The 15,851-nt window shown below is 38.7% G+C and overlaps 4 protein-coding genes across 5 annotated transcripts; 2 read left to right on the forward strand and 2 right to left on the reverse strand.

Moving 5' to 3' along the window:
- Window positions 1-1,511: 1,511 nt before the first annotated feature.
- Window positions 1,512-5,117, forward strand: LOC103333727 (deSI-like protein At4g17486). The gene is made up of 4 exons (XM_008236621.3): window positions 1,512-2,044; window positions 2,635-2,896; window positions 3,836-3,903; window positions 4,469-5,117. The coding sequence occupies exons 1-4, from the start codon at window positions 1,910-1,912 to the stop codon at window positions 4,751-4,753; spliced, it is 750 nt and encodes a 249-aa protein (XP_008234843.1). The 5' UTR covers window positions 1,512-1,909; the 3' UTR covers window positions 4,754-5,117.
- Window positions 5,118-5,367: 250 nt separating this feature from the next.
- Window positions 5,368-7,988, reverse strand: LOC103333726 (uncharacterized). Of its 2 annotated transcripts, none has more exons than XM_008236619.3 (2): window positions 7,710-7,988; window positions 5,368-6,797 (listed from the first exon to the last, which is right to left on the reverse strand). In XM_008236619.3, the coding sequence occupies exon 2, from the start codon at window positions 6,385-6,387 to the stop codon at window positions 5,746-5,748; it is 642 nt and encodes a 213-aa protein (XP_008234841.3). In that variant the 5' UTR covers window positions 6,388-6,797; window positions 7,710-7,988; the 3' UTR covers window positions 5,368-5,745. The 2 variants fall into 2 exon arrangements, with proteins under 2 accessions (XP_008234841.3, XP_008234842.2); XM_008236620.2 differs by having other exon boundaries at window positions 5,368-6,800; window positions 7,710-7,870.
- Window positions 7,989-8,663: 675 nt separating this feature from the next.
- LOC103333790 (uncharacterized) lies at window positions 8,664-15,145 on the reverse strand. Its single transcript, XM_089053528.1, has 14 exons — window positions 14,807-15,145; window positions 14,197-14,402; window positions 13,889-13,959; window positions 13,402-13,490; window positions 13,139-13,189; window positions 12,655-12,827; window positions 12,126-12,318; window positions 11,909-11,983; window positions 11,390-11,640; window positions 11,214-11,283; window positions 11,044-11,139; window positions 10,834-10,912; window positions 10,238-10,719; window positions 8,664-9,940 (listed from the first exon to the last, which is right to left on the reverse strand). Exons 1-13 carry the CDS (start codon window positions 15,107-15,109, stop codon window positions 10,652-10,654), a joined length of 1,725 nt encoding a protein of 574 aa, XP_088909654.1. The 5' UTR covers window positions 15,110-15,145; the 3' UTR covers window positions 8,664-9,940; window positions 10,238-10,651.
- Window positions 8,873-10,162, forward strand: MIND (septum site-determining protein (MIND)). The gene has a single exon (XM_008236618.2). The coding sequence runs from the start codon at window positions 8,873-8,875 to the stop codon at window positions 9,854-9,856; it is 984 nt and encodes a 327-aa protein (XP_008234840.1). The 3' UTR covers window positions 9,857-10,162.
- Window positions 15,146-15,851: the final 706 nt, after the last annotated feature.

The raw sequence follows: 15,851 nt of genomic DNA on the forward strand, positions 1-15,851 counted from the left end.
ATCATAGGAAGCTTGCATATATTCAAAAGTAAAATTCCTAGCTGGCGAACTGGCTGTTCTGCACTACACTAGACGCAAGAATCTTTCTCACTTTCTGCGGTTCTGGTTTTTCACTTAAAAAGCAACATGTGCTGCTATCTATAGAGTTCTTAAATGGTTGCGAAGAAAGCGAAAATATAATGAGTGGAATGTAATGCCAATTAGGCCCCAAGTCCAGCTGGAAGCTAAAATGTCGTTAATGGCGCATTAGGTTTGCTGAAGCAATCTACCAAATCTGTGTAATATGGTGAGAGAGAGAGAGAGAGAGATAGTGGGATTTGGTCTTCCCACTCAAAAGTGTCGATCCTAAATCATTAACTTAGTCTCATCACTAAATATACAATACTTAAACATTTCTCTCTGTCTTTAATTAGATTAAAGTACATCATTTTCATACCTACTGACCTCGTCTTTGTATAGTGTAGCCTAGCCACCATCATTTTCAAATTTGGCGTCTACTTTGAACCATGGCTTTTATAGTACTTGACTACTGACATATATACAAGTAGTCATTGAACATATTTGTAGCTGAGGTGGGATCCATATCAAATACAGTATCAACAACTGTATATCGAATTATCAATAATATCAATAATTTGAACGACATATCAATAGTCGATATCGTGTCGATATGGATCTCACCCCAATTACAATACAATAGGATCCCCTAAATATAGAAAGAGAGTATGGCTTAGTTTGAATATATAGCTTGTGAATATAGAGGATCAACATATTTTTCTTTTCTTTCACACATGCACGCAGTTGATGAAGTCCTCAGAATGTGATCCGATGATAAGATTGTGATCAGATTTGAATCTGAGCTCATGGAATTTGTACCAAAATACAGGGATAAGGTCCACTAAGAATATTGATGATGAGCGATTACCAGGCAATTATTGATGATGATGTAAAAATTCAAAATCAAATATACGTATACAGGGAAAAGGCATCGTTTACCTTTCAAGTTTTTGAGAGAGACTTTTGAGTTGGACACCCACACCACAAACATTACTAATAAAAACAGAACGAGGAATTCATGCTTATATGCCTAACTGCGTCGTAAATGCGAAATATCTTACATCACCGATGTCGACGCAACAGAAACAAAATATACCGAAGATTTTTATTCCAAAGGATTTGTAGCTTCAAATTGTCATTTTCACTTGAGGTTATGTGTTGAATCTTAACTTCTCAAACTACTGATACCCTTGTCCGTGGGAAAACACGAATAAGGGTATTACGGTCATTTTATGAAAATAAAGCAGTCGGTGTGTTAACCGTTAATAATTGCGTGGCGTGCTACGTAGGCCCACTTATCCAAGTCGGGCTAATCATAACTCGATACGTTAACCACAGTGGCAGACAGTTGTGCTAATTGCTGTCGATTCCGTAATTTCCTCAAACTTCCGGGGTCTGTTTCATTTCTGAAATACCCCTCCGCGAATAAAAAACAGACAAAAAAATGCCACTCACACAGACACAGTCCGTGAAAATTTACAACCAGATTCTGAATTTTGCTTCCACACACACAAACGTCATAATAAACACACACTTTCTCTCTCTCTCTGCCTGAGTTGAAGAAATAAACCAGTTTAACGAGAAGACAAGAGAAAAAAAAAGAGAGATTAAAAAAAGAAGAAACAAAGAGAGAGTTACAGAGAAATTTAGCAAATCGAGGCGAGGGTATTCAAATCAGAAGTCGTAATCGCTGAGGCAGCGAAAAGTGGTGGAGTTTTGTTTGAATTAAAGTGAATAATTTCATTTCCAGAGAGAGATATAGAGAAGGAGAAGAGGGGTAGGGTTTCTGATTTGAATTGAGAGGGAGGGGGAGTTTCGGTTAGGGATACAGATAGGGTTTTTGGTGAAGAAGATGACGGAGGTGGTACTGCATATATATGACGTGACGAATAGTGGATCGGACAAAACGAACAGCACCATTCTTCAGATCAACAAGATCTTCAAGGACGGTATCGGCCTCGGCGGTATCTTCCACAGCGCCATACAGGTTCTCTCTCTCTCTCTCTCTCTCTCTCTCTCACACACACACACACACACACACACACACGTATGCATGTATGTAATCCCAAAGTACACACGTAATGAATAGTTGGCCGGCTGGTGTAATCTTGGAGTGCTGTGAATTTATAGGAGAGATCTAGGGTTTTTGACCTTCCCTTCGGTTAAGGCAGTTGGGAATTTTGACTTTGATTCTTGTGTATTTATTATATTGGTTGGAGAAATGACCTGTGTGTTCACTCTGATTGAATGCCTAGGGTTTATGTGGTTCTCAGTAGTCACTGATTTGCTTAATTTATTGTACATCTTTGATGGAGATTTTAATCTGAATAATGAAATTTTGCAATTTAGTGATATTAGATTTTCCCTGGATTTTAAAGTACGGAGGTGTGGCTGAGTTCAGCTTGATCCTGGGTGCTCATTAGTTGCTGATTTGCTCAATAGATGTTTCTCAGTATGATGGAAGTGCCTTTTTGTTGAGTTTTCATTGCTTATGTTTTCAAAGACAAACATTATTCTTTTGTGGTATTCTTTATAGTACAAAGATCTGATCAGAATTGTTTATGCTTTATTTGATAGGTTTATGGAGAGGATGAATGGTCATTTGGGTTCTGTGAACAAGGATCTGGTGTTTTTAGTTGCCCCTCCGGAAAAAATCCTATGTACACCTATCGTGAATGCATCACCCTTGGAACAACAGATTGTTCAATTTTCAAGGTTAACCAAATCTTGAGGGAACTCAGTAGAGAGTGGCCTGGGTATTCATATGACCTGTTATCAAAAAACTGCAACCACTTTTGTGATGAGTTCTCTGAAAGGCTTGGGGTGCCAAAGCTTCCAGGTAACGTTATGAGATCTGTTATTTTACCAGCAATTCTCAAGCTTAATGCTTTTTTCTTGCAATTGAAAGATTACTTGACCAAACATAAGTGCAAGGGTCAATGATGTGTCAGTGTCCAAGTTGATTGCCTGATAGATGGTGTATGTTCTATTGGAACATTCTGATAGATGAATTTAATTAGTTGCCTTAGTGTGACTCCCTTTTGTTTGATGGGTTGGCTATTGATATGCAAATTGGTTGTTGGTCCAAATCTCTGTTGGTTTACAATCTTGAGATCAATGTTTATAGTTGTTTCCTGACTTCATGAGTTTAAGCTATTTCTTGTAATAAAGAAGATTTTTGTAGCCAACCCTTGGAGAGCGGAACAGGCAGATTAATTAGTCTTTTTTAGTCAGTTCATATCGTTGTCTTTCTATTTATATATTGATGTCATTTTTGAAAACTATGTCCTATTAGAATTTGACCTGCACATATATTTTGTCTTGGAAAATGTGCTGTTAAAGATGCACTCATGCCCCCTGCTCCATTGCTTTAGTTGACATTATTGATAATGTATTGAACCTGCAAGCTTTATTTCAAGCATGATTTATCTGTGTCTTGTACAATGTGCGCTTTATGTCTGTTTTTGCATTATGCTTACTGCTTTTTTGGTTGACTAGTACCAGAAATTGTTGTGGTTTATGTATTCTTTTCATGTATTATCATGAGCTTGAAGATACGAGCGTAGCAAGGGTGATCGATATAGCAAGTTTTATATTGAGTTTTCTTCTAAATTGGTCGTGTATGTTACGGGGGATGGGGGGTTTGGGTGTATGGGTTTTGGGGGGAGATGAGAAGGTTAAGTTGTGAAGTTATGATCTTAGTGTTACTGTGCCTTTGGATTTGAAAATGGAGTTGTAAATTACTATCTGGCATGCATTCTTATAGCTTCTTCCACAGGTTGGGTTAATCGTTTTGCCCATGCTGGTGATGCTGCAATGGAAGTAGCGGGTAATACAGCAATACGGGTGAGTAATTTATGCAGAATGCACTATTGTTATAATATGCCTGAAGAAAAACTTATCTTTCAGAGCCATTTATGCTCCTTGAAGTCTGTCATTACCAATTCATTGGATCCTCTTCTGTAAAAGTACTGATTATAACTCTGGTTTTCATTGCCTATCATGTGCTTAGTGCATACATTGATTCAATTCAAATTTTCAAGCTTGTGGTTGCAGGCAACCAACCTTAGGTTTTTTAGTGAGCCAAGTTTTATATAAATGAGATACTTGACATTTTTATCTTTCTTGGGAAGGGGCAAATTGCAGCAAATTTAATCTTAAACATATCCACAAGAGTCCCATGCAGAGACTATCATTGCTGTTATTTTTAATTTGAAGTTACCTACGTATGGTCTACTATGTTTTCTGTTTTGCCTGAACTTGTAGTGGCTTTAGATGTGGCTTAACCCTTGTGTTCTCAATCTTAATTTGTCTGCAATCTAGTGTGCCCAGTAATTTATTTATGATCATTTTTTGTACTTCTGGTTGCTTGAGTGCATATAAGTCTGATAGTTTTCTTGGGTTGTTGCAGTTGAGACAAGCCAAGACAGAGATTGTATCTGCTAGCAAAGTGGCATATCGTTTCCTTGCGGGTGTTACTAACAATGCCATAGCTGCTCCTGAGTCTCCTGGAAATTCAACCAGAGGCACTCCTAGATTTCAAGCAGCTTGGTTTAAAAACCTAATCACTACAGGAGCAAAACCATCCAGTAGTACAGAAATTGAGAATAAGGAAGAGGATGTACTTCGGCACCACCAGCAATCAGATGCAGAGTCACCTCCGCGGCAGAAATCATATACATGGCGTACCACCTGAGATTGTAACTTCGAGGACATGTTACCATGTGTACCGCTAGTTAAATTCATTGGGTATCAATGAAAAATTTCTTTTGTCGCTGAACAGAATTATGCCCATTCATCCGCCCAAACTGGAGTACATATATTCAATAGATTGCCCAACTTGTAGTTGCTTTATTACATGATTAATTGATTGATTTCCGTAGAGTTAGGAAAGCACTTATGAATGTTTTTGGCCAAGTTTGATAATCGGTTCTGTATTATCAGAGCCCTAGCTCTCAGTGGGGAAAACTATCCACTACAGTTGTAAGGGACGTCATCTGTATTTGACTGGTTTGGTGATTTAAATGGATTTTATGAATATGAGTTCATACCCGTACAAATACACTCCACTATAGTCTAAAACTGTTGTCTCGAGAATTTACGGTCCATTCAAGTGAGACCATAGTGATAATGAACTCATTGTCTAAGCAAGGATGTCTATTGTATTTTTATTTGTCATGCATAATGCGAAAAATAACGCTATAGGCATCAACCCTTTTGTCCGACTAGAACCTAGACGAGACCAGGGAAACCGAAAAGAAAGGTTGCGGTCAGGCCAAAATCACCAACAATAGTGGCAACAAGCAACTCTTTGAAATAACAAATTATTATTAGCAGCATGCCTCAATCGCATCGAAACTGGAAATTCGTTAATAACAGTCTGTCATACACCAGAAAATATCTGAACATAATTCACGATAGAAACTACACTAGTTTAATAATACACTCCACAAAAATATCAGAAAGACGAGTCAGCTTACACTGCACGTAAAAATATCGCAGCCTCTAGAAGAGAATTTAAGAAGAAAAACGAAAGAGCATGTCATGCAACATTGTCCAAGCTGAAGAAGATACGTTTACCAGATAAACCACCTAAACACATTCGTGAAATTATATACAAAACATCATTATCGAAATTCAGCCAATACGCCTCTTCCAGTAACATGACGACTTCACTGAAATGTCCGTCTACCGTCTTAGCATTCCATCAAGCACCATTGTGCCTTCATGTGCTTCCTCTGCAATCTGAAGAGATGAAACAGCTTGCGCTGCAATGAGACCAGCAGCAAATCCCGTAGTCCCCCAACCTGCTTCCTCACAAATTTGTTCATGGTAATCTCTTCCATAAGGCCCAGATGAGAACGACAACTGACTGTTCCCCAAACCACCCCACTTGCATCCCGATCTGTAAGCATTAGAGACCCACCCAATCCTTTCAAGTGAACACTTTGCAGAGTCCTGATAAGGAAAGCATGCCCTCCGTCCAGCCATAAAGACATCAATATCGCCAGGACAATCCCAAGGATTAAGCACTTCGTCTTTGTTCAGAACAATTTCACATGTCTCATCTGAGTCTTCACCAAGTAGAACATGCAGCGCAACAGCCTCGGCAATTGCAGCACCTTCTTCATCAAGCCTCTGTTGCTCTTCTTTCTGCTTTTGTTTTTTCTTTTCTAGTTCAGAAATGATGGCAGCCGAAGTAGCAAGGGCTTTCTCCAAGCGCCTCTTCTTTTTCTCAGCCTGTTTTTGACGATCCAATTCGTCCTTCACCTGCTTCTTCTTAACTTTTCTCACAACAGGTTGCAGTTTATTACACTCCATGTTATCCATTCAGATTAACGACCTCTAAACAGATGCCTTTGTTTAACTTTTCTTTCAGAATTCCTCTAAAGTATACATTTCCCTATAACTGTGTTCCCTTACTTTTCTATATTACTAAATAAATTTAATTAATTTTCTTGTTGAAAACTAATATATTACTGTAATCCTGACAACTACACCCACTCAGGTCTGTAGGAGTACCTCATTTTGCGAACGATGCAATCCCAAACAGAAACAACAGGCGACAACAGAAGGGAAAATTGATATGCACTCACAGATCCACCCCTTGGCATCATTCTTCCTAATTTCCCACAACCTTTGCATTTACCCATCTGGAGCATACTAAAAGAACTGATCATCAAATACCAATTGTCGAAGCAATAATCAAAATCTGTCCCAAACAGCTCACATGGCCTTCACTGCTGCAGAGAAAGTAAAGAGTCATGATTGAAACCAAAACTTCTACCCTGGTACACGTGTTTAGATGCACACAAAAGTATAGATATATGACCTATGAGAAACAGGTACACACATGCTGTAAAACGCAGGCAACATATATCAGGATAACTCCCTTAATATAATTGCCATAATTTAAAGTGAAGTCAAACTTCCCCGTAAAGAGACCTATCTAACCTAAAATTAGATCTAAATAACATCACCTGAGACCTCACAATCAAGCTAGATAAAAAAATCTTCAAAAATCATTGAATTAACAATCTTTTAAAAGACGTGTACGATATCCATCCAATCCTTGCTAGTGACAAAGTTCTGAACCCAGAGTAGGCAAAGGGTTCGCAAAAACAAGAGATACCCAGTGAGTCAACTCGAAACACAGCTTCAATTATGAATTACCAAGGTCCTGATCAAATCTAAACCAATCCAATCTTCCATTATATTGGTGAGATGATGGAATAAGACCAAACCGATGAATAATTTATCACTCAATTCAATAACTGGGGAGCTAAAGAACAAAATAACAAAACAGAGGCCAAATTTCATTCAGACCACCAATTGAACTTTCACTCAATTTTCTCTTCATCCAAACAGATGGTGGTATCTAATTTGTTCAAATCCGCACTTCACCAAATAGATCCGCACAAAAAATCAACATAGTTACAACAGTTCATCACAAATCCATACGTACAATCGTGTGATCTATATATCAGTTCCGATACAGAAACATCAAATTCTAACAGTATTAACCACTTCCATAAAAATCAGATCCAAAAATCCATTAATCTAGAAACATAAATCGAAACCAAATATCAACAATTATATGCAAATATAGATACACGAAATTAAAGACGATGAGAGAGAGAGAGAGAGCAAACCAGGTTAGAATGAGAGCTAGAGGAAAGGACCTCGAGCTTTGTAAGTCATCCGTGGAAAGCAGAAACCGGAAGATATTGGAAGCGTTTGGATCCAAAGAAACAGAGTTGTGTAAGAAACGAAAGTGAAAATTTCGTAACAGAGGGAAATAACCGACCACATAGAAAGAGAGAGAGTGAAGTGGGTAATCGTGTAAATTACGAATGGGACGGCGACGCGTGGCGGGAAGATGGCCCGAGTTGGTCTGAAGGGTAAATCTAGAATATCTGACTTTTCTTTGTCCTTTGGATTAGGTTGGGGCCTGGTTGGCTGGCTCTATCGAAATCCATGGTGTCACTTGCTTTCCGTCAAAATATTTCTATTGGCTTATTTATTTGACGGCTCAGATTATAGATCTGAAAACACTTGTCTTTAGATCCAACGGTTTGGACTAGCTACATGAATAAGAAGGTAGGACTGTGATTTGGTAATGCAAACCTGGGCCTCCATATTAGGCCTGTTCCTACACAAGACCTTTCCAGGAGTGTTCAGGGCTCGGCCCTTTTTAATTTGTTATTGTTTTTAAGCTTTTGGCCCAACTACTCCAAAGAAAATGAAAAATATCTTATCTCTCGATTTACCTTGATAGTCTAAAGTATATTAAATTAATCTAATCTACTAAGGGATCGCTCAGAATTTAAGTAAAAGGAGACGAACTCACTATCATGGCCGCATCTGTCTACATTTGTCCTCTTTCGCTTTTGAATGAGTCTATGATGAAGAAAAAATAAAATTTTACGTATTTTTAGTCTCAAAACTTTAACATGCTCCAAGTGATGATAGGTTCAAATCTTCATGGTACCAATACGTGTGAGTTTCTCCTTTTCCTTCTTAGCTTCGGCACACAAAAAATTAAAAAAAAATTAAAAGATTAAAATTGATTGATTTTGCAAGTTTCGACTGTGAATCGCTAAATCTGGCAAATTAATTCGTCCATTAAATAAGAGAAAAAAGAAAAAGAAACAAATCATCTCTTATCTTAGACTTAACAGTTGTCCTTCTCTCTCACAACTCAAATTCTCTATAGTCACTCAACAATAGTCTCCTCCTCCACCAAATCTTTTTCTTCTTAACTTCCATTTGTTTTGATGATCTCCCCTTAACCAAAGTGGCCATAGAAGGCGCAATGCTCTCTCTTCAACTCCCCACCGTTATCAATCCCAAGCCATCCTCCTCCTCCTCCTTCCTCACCAACACAAACCCCTTTAAACCCAAAACCCTAAAACCCAACCCGTCTTCCCCATTCACTGTTCGCTCCGTCCTCCAATACAATAGGAAGCCCCAATTGTCCGGCGATACCCCCCGCGTCGTCGTCATCACCTCCGGCAAAGGCGGCGTCGGCAAGACCACCACCACCGCCAATGTCGGCCTCTCCCTCGCCCGCCTCGGCTTCTCTGTTGTCGCCATCGACGCCGACGTCGGCCTCCGCAACCTCGACCTCCTCCTCGGCCTCGAGAACCGCGTCAACTACACCGTCGTCGAGGTGCTCAACGGCGATTGCAGGCTTGACCAGGCTCTCGTCAGAGACAAGCGCTGGTCCAACTTCGAGCTGCTCTGCATCTCCAAGCCCAGGTCGAAATTGCCGATGGGGTTTGGCGGCAAAGCCTTGGTTTGGGTCGTCGACGCCTTGAAAGCCAGGCAGGAGGGCTGCCCGGACTTCATTCTCATCGACTGCCCGGCAGGCATCGATGCCGGGTTCATCACCGCCATTACGCCGGCCAATGAGGCCGTGCTCGTGACCACGCCGGACATCACGAGCTTGAGAGACGCTGACAGAGTCATTGGGTTGCTGGAGTGTGACGGAATTAGGGATATCAAGATGATGGTGAACCGGGTTCGGACCGATATGATCAAAGGTGAGGATATGATGTCGGTGCTGGATGTGCAGGAGATGTTGGGCTTGGCATTGTTGGGGATGATACCGGAGGATACGGAGGTAATCAGAAGCACCAACAGAGGGTACCCTCTGGTTTTGAATAGGCCGCCCACATTGGCTGGACTGGCTTTCGAGCAGGCAGCATGGAGGCTTGTTGAGCAGGACAGCATGAAGGCTGTCATGGTTGAGGAAGAGCCAAAGAAGAAGCGCGGCTTTTTCTCCTTTTTTGGCTAGGAGTTTTACCCTTTTTTATTCTCTGAATTGATATTGCTCCAAATTTATGAGCTTTATCATGTCTGGAGGTTGCATATGTTTCATCTGCAGATGATTGATCAAATTTAGAGGAAAGTAAGAAGCTGTGTACAGAGTGGGTGAGTGAAGTTTCAATTCTATGATTGTGTTGTGTTTCTCTCTTATTGGTAGCTAGCTAGGTTTTAGAATTCTAGTTTGTTTTTTGTTTTTGTTTTTGTTTTTGTTTTTAGAGAATGCAAGTAACTGTAACTCTTTGATGAGATCATCTGAGCTGCTGCTTCTTGGTTACCTTTCTAGGTTCATTCGTTTTTGCAATTATTTGCCGCTGTATTTACTAGATTGAGAAACAAGGAGAATTCGTACCTGTTTCTTGCATTTTGTGGGTTGAAAAGTTCATGCCTGATGTCAACAGGATCATTTGATAGATGAAGGCTTAACTTTCTTGCTATCCCAGTCACTTTCATGAATTGGCCTCTCCCCATCACCACGAAGTTCTGACGATGTATTTCATCTGCTAGAAACATTGGAGAGTACGTTTTGATTAGATGGTGATCTCTTTCTGCCAAGATGAAAGCTTTTACTTCCTCCAAAAACCATCTCAATAACAACTCTCTTTGCACGTGGTATCCATCTAACCAAATTCACGGCATGCAAATGACTTGGTTACCAACGGGGTTTACTGAAACATCTCAAGTTTTGGGCGTCTTGGTACTGAAACATCAAACCCCTGAATCTCCAAATTGAACGAAGCCATCGAAAAGCAGCTGCTGGAGCAAGCTAAGAATTTACTTGTAGTCTTCTTCGCAATTCATAGAGCAGCTTTGGGCCCACCGTAGTTATATTACCTGAATAAATCAAATAAAATCAAATAATTATGGACTCATAAGTTCTATTTCAAAATTTGTCCCTTCTTTTATGGACCATGATGATATGACATTAGAGGCATAAAGATTCAGTACCCGCTCCAAGTGTTAAAACAACAATATTCCGATGAGGTTTCTTGGATATTTGAAATGCCAGCTTATCTACCACATCATCCTGTAACCATTTAGAGCATTAATGGGGTTTCATTTGATCCCGATATGTAATATTTCAGCTTTTAAATTCATATTTTCCATGCTCTTTCCAGGCATAATTGTATCTTGAAGAAACTTAAAATTCAGTATTACCAGAGAGGGGATGTAATCAGATGGCGGGCCAATTATAGTAGCAGCTAGCTCCCTTCCACCAACATTCTGCTCATCTATTTCTCTAGCAGCATAAACCTGATATCAGACATCAAACCAGTAAACCCTTTGGTTGTCAGATTATGCAAAGACTTTGTGCCAAGACATCTTACCTCTGTAACTAAAACTTGATCTGCATCACGGAGAGCATTCGCAAAGTCATCCTTCAGTGCTGCTAAACGACTGCAAAATTATCATCAAAGAGTCTCACATAATTATATGGATCATGCTAATGATGCTAGAAAATGTGCTAAAAGAAGCTCTCAATTGTTCTCATGTTGATGAATACCTGTAAGTATGAGGCTGGAATACCACCAAAAGAGACTTGTTAGGGAACCTCTGGCGTGCAGCTTGAATGACAGCACTAACTTCCGTTGGATGATGAGCATAATCATCATATATACGGCATCCGTTTATTGTGCCAATCATCTCAAAACGCCTTTTTATGCCTATAAAATTGTTTAAGTGCAAGCTCACGCAATTAATTGTATTGTTAATTGGACTTTGGTCACTGAATAATGTTACAACAGTAGCAATAACCTGCATAATACAGCACGATTACAAGAGACATTAAGTTACAGGACTTCAATAGTTCAATCTTACTAATTGGTGAAAAGAAAAATGTCACTTATACAATGAGAATCAACCTAACCTAATTTTTGTTTGATGTTTGTTCACCAAAAAACGAAAATCCACCCTTAAAAATTTTGAATGCCAGGCTTACAATTAGAAAGATATTATGGTTATAATATAACTCACAAAAGAAATGTGATGAGAATCACTACATTCGGTATGGTATGCTACTCACTGCTAATGAATTAAGGACGTTATGAACTCCTGGAATCTGTAGACTGATGTCTACCACGGAGCACCCTTGATGACACTACAGGGGAGAGAGAAAGAGTGATTAACCATGGAAGAGAATATGCACTTAAGTTTCATACATCATCGTTTTCCAGAAGAAACAAAATAACGTAAAGAACAGAGGAGCATCCCAGACATGAAAAGAAACCATCTTTACATACCAGTGTATAATCACAACCACCCTTTAAGTTTGGCCTAATTGATGATGCATGCCAATCATTAAAACTTGTGGTTCCATAAGTTGTTATGTTGTAGCTGTCAGAACATTTTTCCAATGGCCTTGACCTTAGACCACTCCAATTATGCGATCCAATTGGTAACTTTCCATCAGTCAGCAAGGAATATGCACCTTCACTATTGAAAACGGATTTTTTTTAATGAAAATATACACACACAAAATTAAAATTACACATGTAGCTTATATGGGGAGGCAAAATACATTAGACAACAATATCAATAACCAATACATGCAAGCACTACCAATAGACTAAACCAAACTCATACAGAGTCTTAAGTCTAATTGCATATGAAATGAAAGTTGAGCAACTACCGGACAAACAAGTAAACCTAGAGCAGCTCAGATACATGATGCATGACTTAGGCAAATGTTGCTCTTCTAGAATGCCTACCACTTTAACTTATCTGCTGCACCAAAATGCAATATGCTGCCAAAATAGTAGAGCAATGTACCTATCCCCACATAAAATGAGATGTCCGCCCACCCTGATTCGACTCAGGAATTTTCTGAAAGTAGCTTTAACTGCCTCCTCGTTTTGAAATATATCAACATGCTCCCAATCCAAATTTGTTACGATAGCTATATAAGGTGATAGTCCCAGGAAGCAACCATCATATTCATCAGCCTATTACAAACACAAATTATGTGTGTAAGCTAAAATCTTTAAGAACATAGAATTGATGGTTGCTTACAGAAAGGAGAGAATAAGTATTAAATCGTAAAAACTTAACCAAATATCGTTTATTTCTACTGATAAGTGATTGTTATTCATTGTTATATGAATGGGATTTAAATATTAGATATCTTCAGTCATTTGTACATCATACCATTACCATTTACCACCTTATTCCTTAATAAGTATACATGTAATCCTTGCATGGTTTTCAAAGCTCATGCTACTCATCAAAAACTAAACCCCGTCATGAAAAAGTATACCTCCAGGACAAAATTCCAACCATCACCGAAGATAATGTTTCCTCCTGAGAACTGCAAAAGAAAGTTGTAATCATTTTCAACATCTAATGATAGAAAGTCAATTTGAGCTACTCATCGTAAGACTTTATTATAGATTCTAGTTCAAAAGAAAGCAGAAAACTATGGTTTAAACATGGTGAATGGACCATACAAGAAAGAGATGTATTACTATTGCATCTGAAACGTTCATCTTTTCACCAAAGCTGCACAGAGAAAAATGATACCTGCGGCACATGTGCTCCAACTACTGCTGTAAGATTATCACCCATGCTGTCTAGAACATAAGCAAGCATACTTGCAGTTGTACTCTTTCCTATAAGTATTAATCATTAACATTAATAGCATTAAGAAAAAGAAGGCAAGCTAATAGTATCTTAGATTTGACCACGATTGGATCACTATTATAACTATTATAGTATATCAGTTCTAAAATTTGATACTAGGCATGCAAACTTAGTATTTTTTGGAGTATCACAACCAAGCATATAACCCTATCACATTTCACTATATGTTTTTTTTATAAATAGGAATCGCATTTCACTTTACTGAAGCAAAAGGAAAGGGAAACCACCCAACTTATTTACATTTTTCACTAGATAAAAAAATAACAAATTAATATAGATAGATCAGAAAAGACATTCCATAAACCCTTAAACTTGTAGACAATGTTAACTTTGATTGATGAGGATAATAGCTTGGACAAATTCTTACCATGGCTACCACTTACGGCAATGAGATTGTACCCCTGTGTCAGCTTTCCTAACCAATGGTCTCGCTTGTACCTGTAAAAGAAAGGGGTTATGATATGAAATCAAGAAGAACAACTAACGTAAACGTAGCATTACTTGGATAGGCATACACTAAACTGTAAAAGTGGCATACGTGATAAACAAAATGGCATCCATGGTTATCGTTTAGCATAGGAACTGATACAAACAGTGTCTATGCCTCATAAATCACAATCCAAAAGAAGTTCAGAACGTAGTACATCAAATGCCAAATTGAACAGAAGTACTCACACGGGAACTCCAACAGACTTTGCATACAAAATCTCCACATTGTGTTGGGGAATAGCACTAGAAACAACAATGGCGTCAGGTAATCTTGAGGCAGCGTTCCTTTGCAGATTTTCCACCGAATGACCAATATGCAATAGTGCCCCTGCTTCCTGTAGCCCATCCATGAAGCTACTCCATCCAATATCCGAGCCACTGACCTCATAACCCTACAGGCGAAAAAAAAATACAATTCAAGAAATCTAGAAATTGTCCAGTTTTCAATTGTATATTACACTCATTAACATTAACAATTAAGATCCAAGCCAGATGACATTCTAATACTTGACATCTGCCGAGAAAATAAAAAACCGAAAGAAACAAAGATTTCAAATTCTATACAAGTTTGAGCGAATAAGATAGTTTCCTTAACCTTCCACCATGCTTTCACTTTGTTAAGTTACTAAAGGAAGCTCCATTTGACAATCCTAAATTTCAATTTTCCTTCACTTACCACTTGTTTACTCAACAACAAAGCAAGACTTCTATAAGGGTTGTTTGTTTTCTTTCATTTTCTATCATTTTACACCATTTTCTCAGAAAGCAAATATATAGGGCTGCAATCAAGCTTCACCTGTTTGAGTGCAAACATGGCCAGCGCAGACAACCCACAACCTCCAATACCCACAAAGTGAATCCAACCCTTGTCATTTCTCAAACTATCAAATACTCGATCTCTCTCCTCCGTGACCGTCGTTGCGATTGAGATGCTACCACTGTTGTTTTTACTCAAGGCTTGCACGGATTTTCCACTGCGATTGGTTTTGCCCTGGACGGAGATCATCCGTAGAAATATCTGAAAGGGAATCTTCTGTTTCTCCATAAAAATGGCGGGAAAATTGAGGGTTTTGGACGTCGATAATGCCGGGAATTTCATTGTGTGATACAGTGATTTTCCCGTGAAAGTGGCGGCTTTGAAGTTGGATCGTGGATTCTCAAAGATATGGATACGGGTATTTTAACTGTAAAAAAAGGGACGAAGAGATTAGGCCCAATATATTTCCGCCATTTATTCAAGGAAGAAAGCGGTCCAATACTCCTTTACCAATAAACCTAAGAAGGTCCAATACTTTTCGCAACATACCAATAGACTTATTTTTAATGTTCATTCTTAGGTTATTTTTTCCCCAAAGTTAGGAATGAGGGTTTTTCAAACGCATGCGATAATGTGCTATAGGAATTCGAATATGAAATTATTAGTCAATTTATTACTAAAAAATTTATTATGCTATTAAGTTTTACTAGTTTGTAGAGTTGAAATAGCAAATTAATATCTATAAAGTATAAACTAATGCAACTAGAAGGTCCTTTTCTCTCTTCTGTTTTTTTATTAACTAGTTTAGCCACACGACGATACTTATTTTGACACGTGGGTGCCTAATTGGTGGGGTTCTCTTTTTTTTTTTTAAGTATAGCCGTGCGGCTATACACGGTTTTTTAATTTTTTTAAAAAAGATAGTACAGCCGCACGGTACTTACTTGGACACGCGGGCGCCCAGTGGCAAGGCAGGTCCTCTTTTTTATCGTATAGCCGAGCGGCTATACTTGGTTTTTTATTTATAAAATTAGTATAGCCGTTCGGCTGTTCGCATTTTGACACGTTGGTGTCTTACAGTATA

This window comes from Prunus mume, linkage group LG5 (genome assembly GCF_029339155.1).
Source record: "Prunus mume cultivar Tortuosa linkage group LG5, ASM2933915v1, whole genome shotgun sequence".
Lineage (NCBI taxonomy): Eukaryota > Viridiplantae > Streptophyta > Magnoliopsida > Rosales > Rosaceae > Prunus > Prunus mume.

Excerpts from the sequence above, each read along its gene's own strand:
- LOC103333727 (XM_008236621.3), top strand. The coding sequence starts at position 1,910 with ATGACGGAGGTGGTACTGCATATATATGACGTGACGAATAGTGGATCG. Across the intron at positions 2,045-2,634 it reads TCTTCCACAGCGCCATACAG|GTTTATGGAGAGGATGAATG; the intron begins GTTCTCTCTCTC and ends TTTATTTGATAG. Across the intron at positions 3,904-4,468 it reads CGGGTAATACAGCAATACGG|TTGAGACAAGCCAAGACAGA; the intron begins GTGAGTAATTTA and ends GGGTTGTTGCAG.
- MIND (XM_008236618.2), top strand. The coding sequence starts at position 8,873 with ATGCTCTCTCTTCAACTCCCCACCGTTATCAATCCCAAGCCATCCTCC.
- LOC103333726 (XM_008236619.3), bottom strand. The coding sequence starts at position 6,387 with ATGGATAACATGGAGTGTAATAAACTGCAACCTGTTGTGAGAAAAGTT.
- LOC103333790 (XM_089053528.1), bottom strand. The coding sequence starts at position 15,109 with ATGAAATTCCCGGCATTATCGACGTCCAAAACCCTCAATTTTCCCGCC. Across the intron at positions 13,960-14,196 it reads AAGTCTGTTGGAGTTCCCGT|GTACAAGCGAGACCATTGGT; the intron begins GTGAGTACTTCT and ends TTTCTTTTACAG. Across the intron at positions 11,284-11,389 it reads TTCCAGCCTCATACTTACAG|TCGTTTAGCAGCACTGAAGG; the intron begins GTATTCATCAAC and ends ATAATTTTGCAG.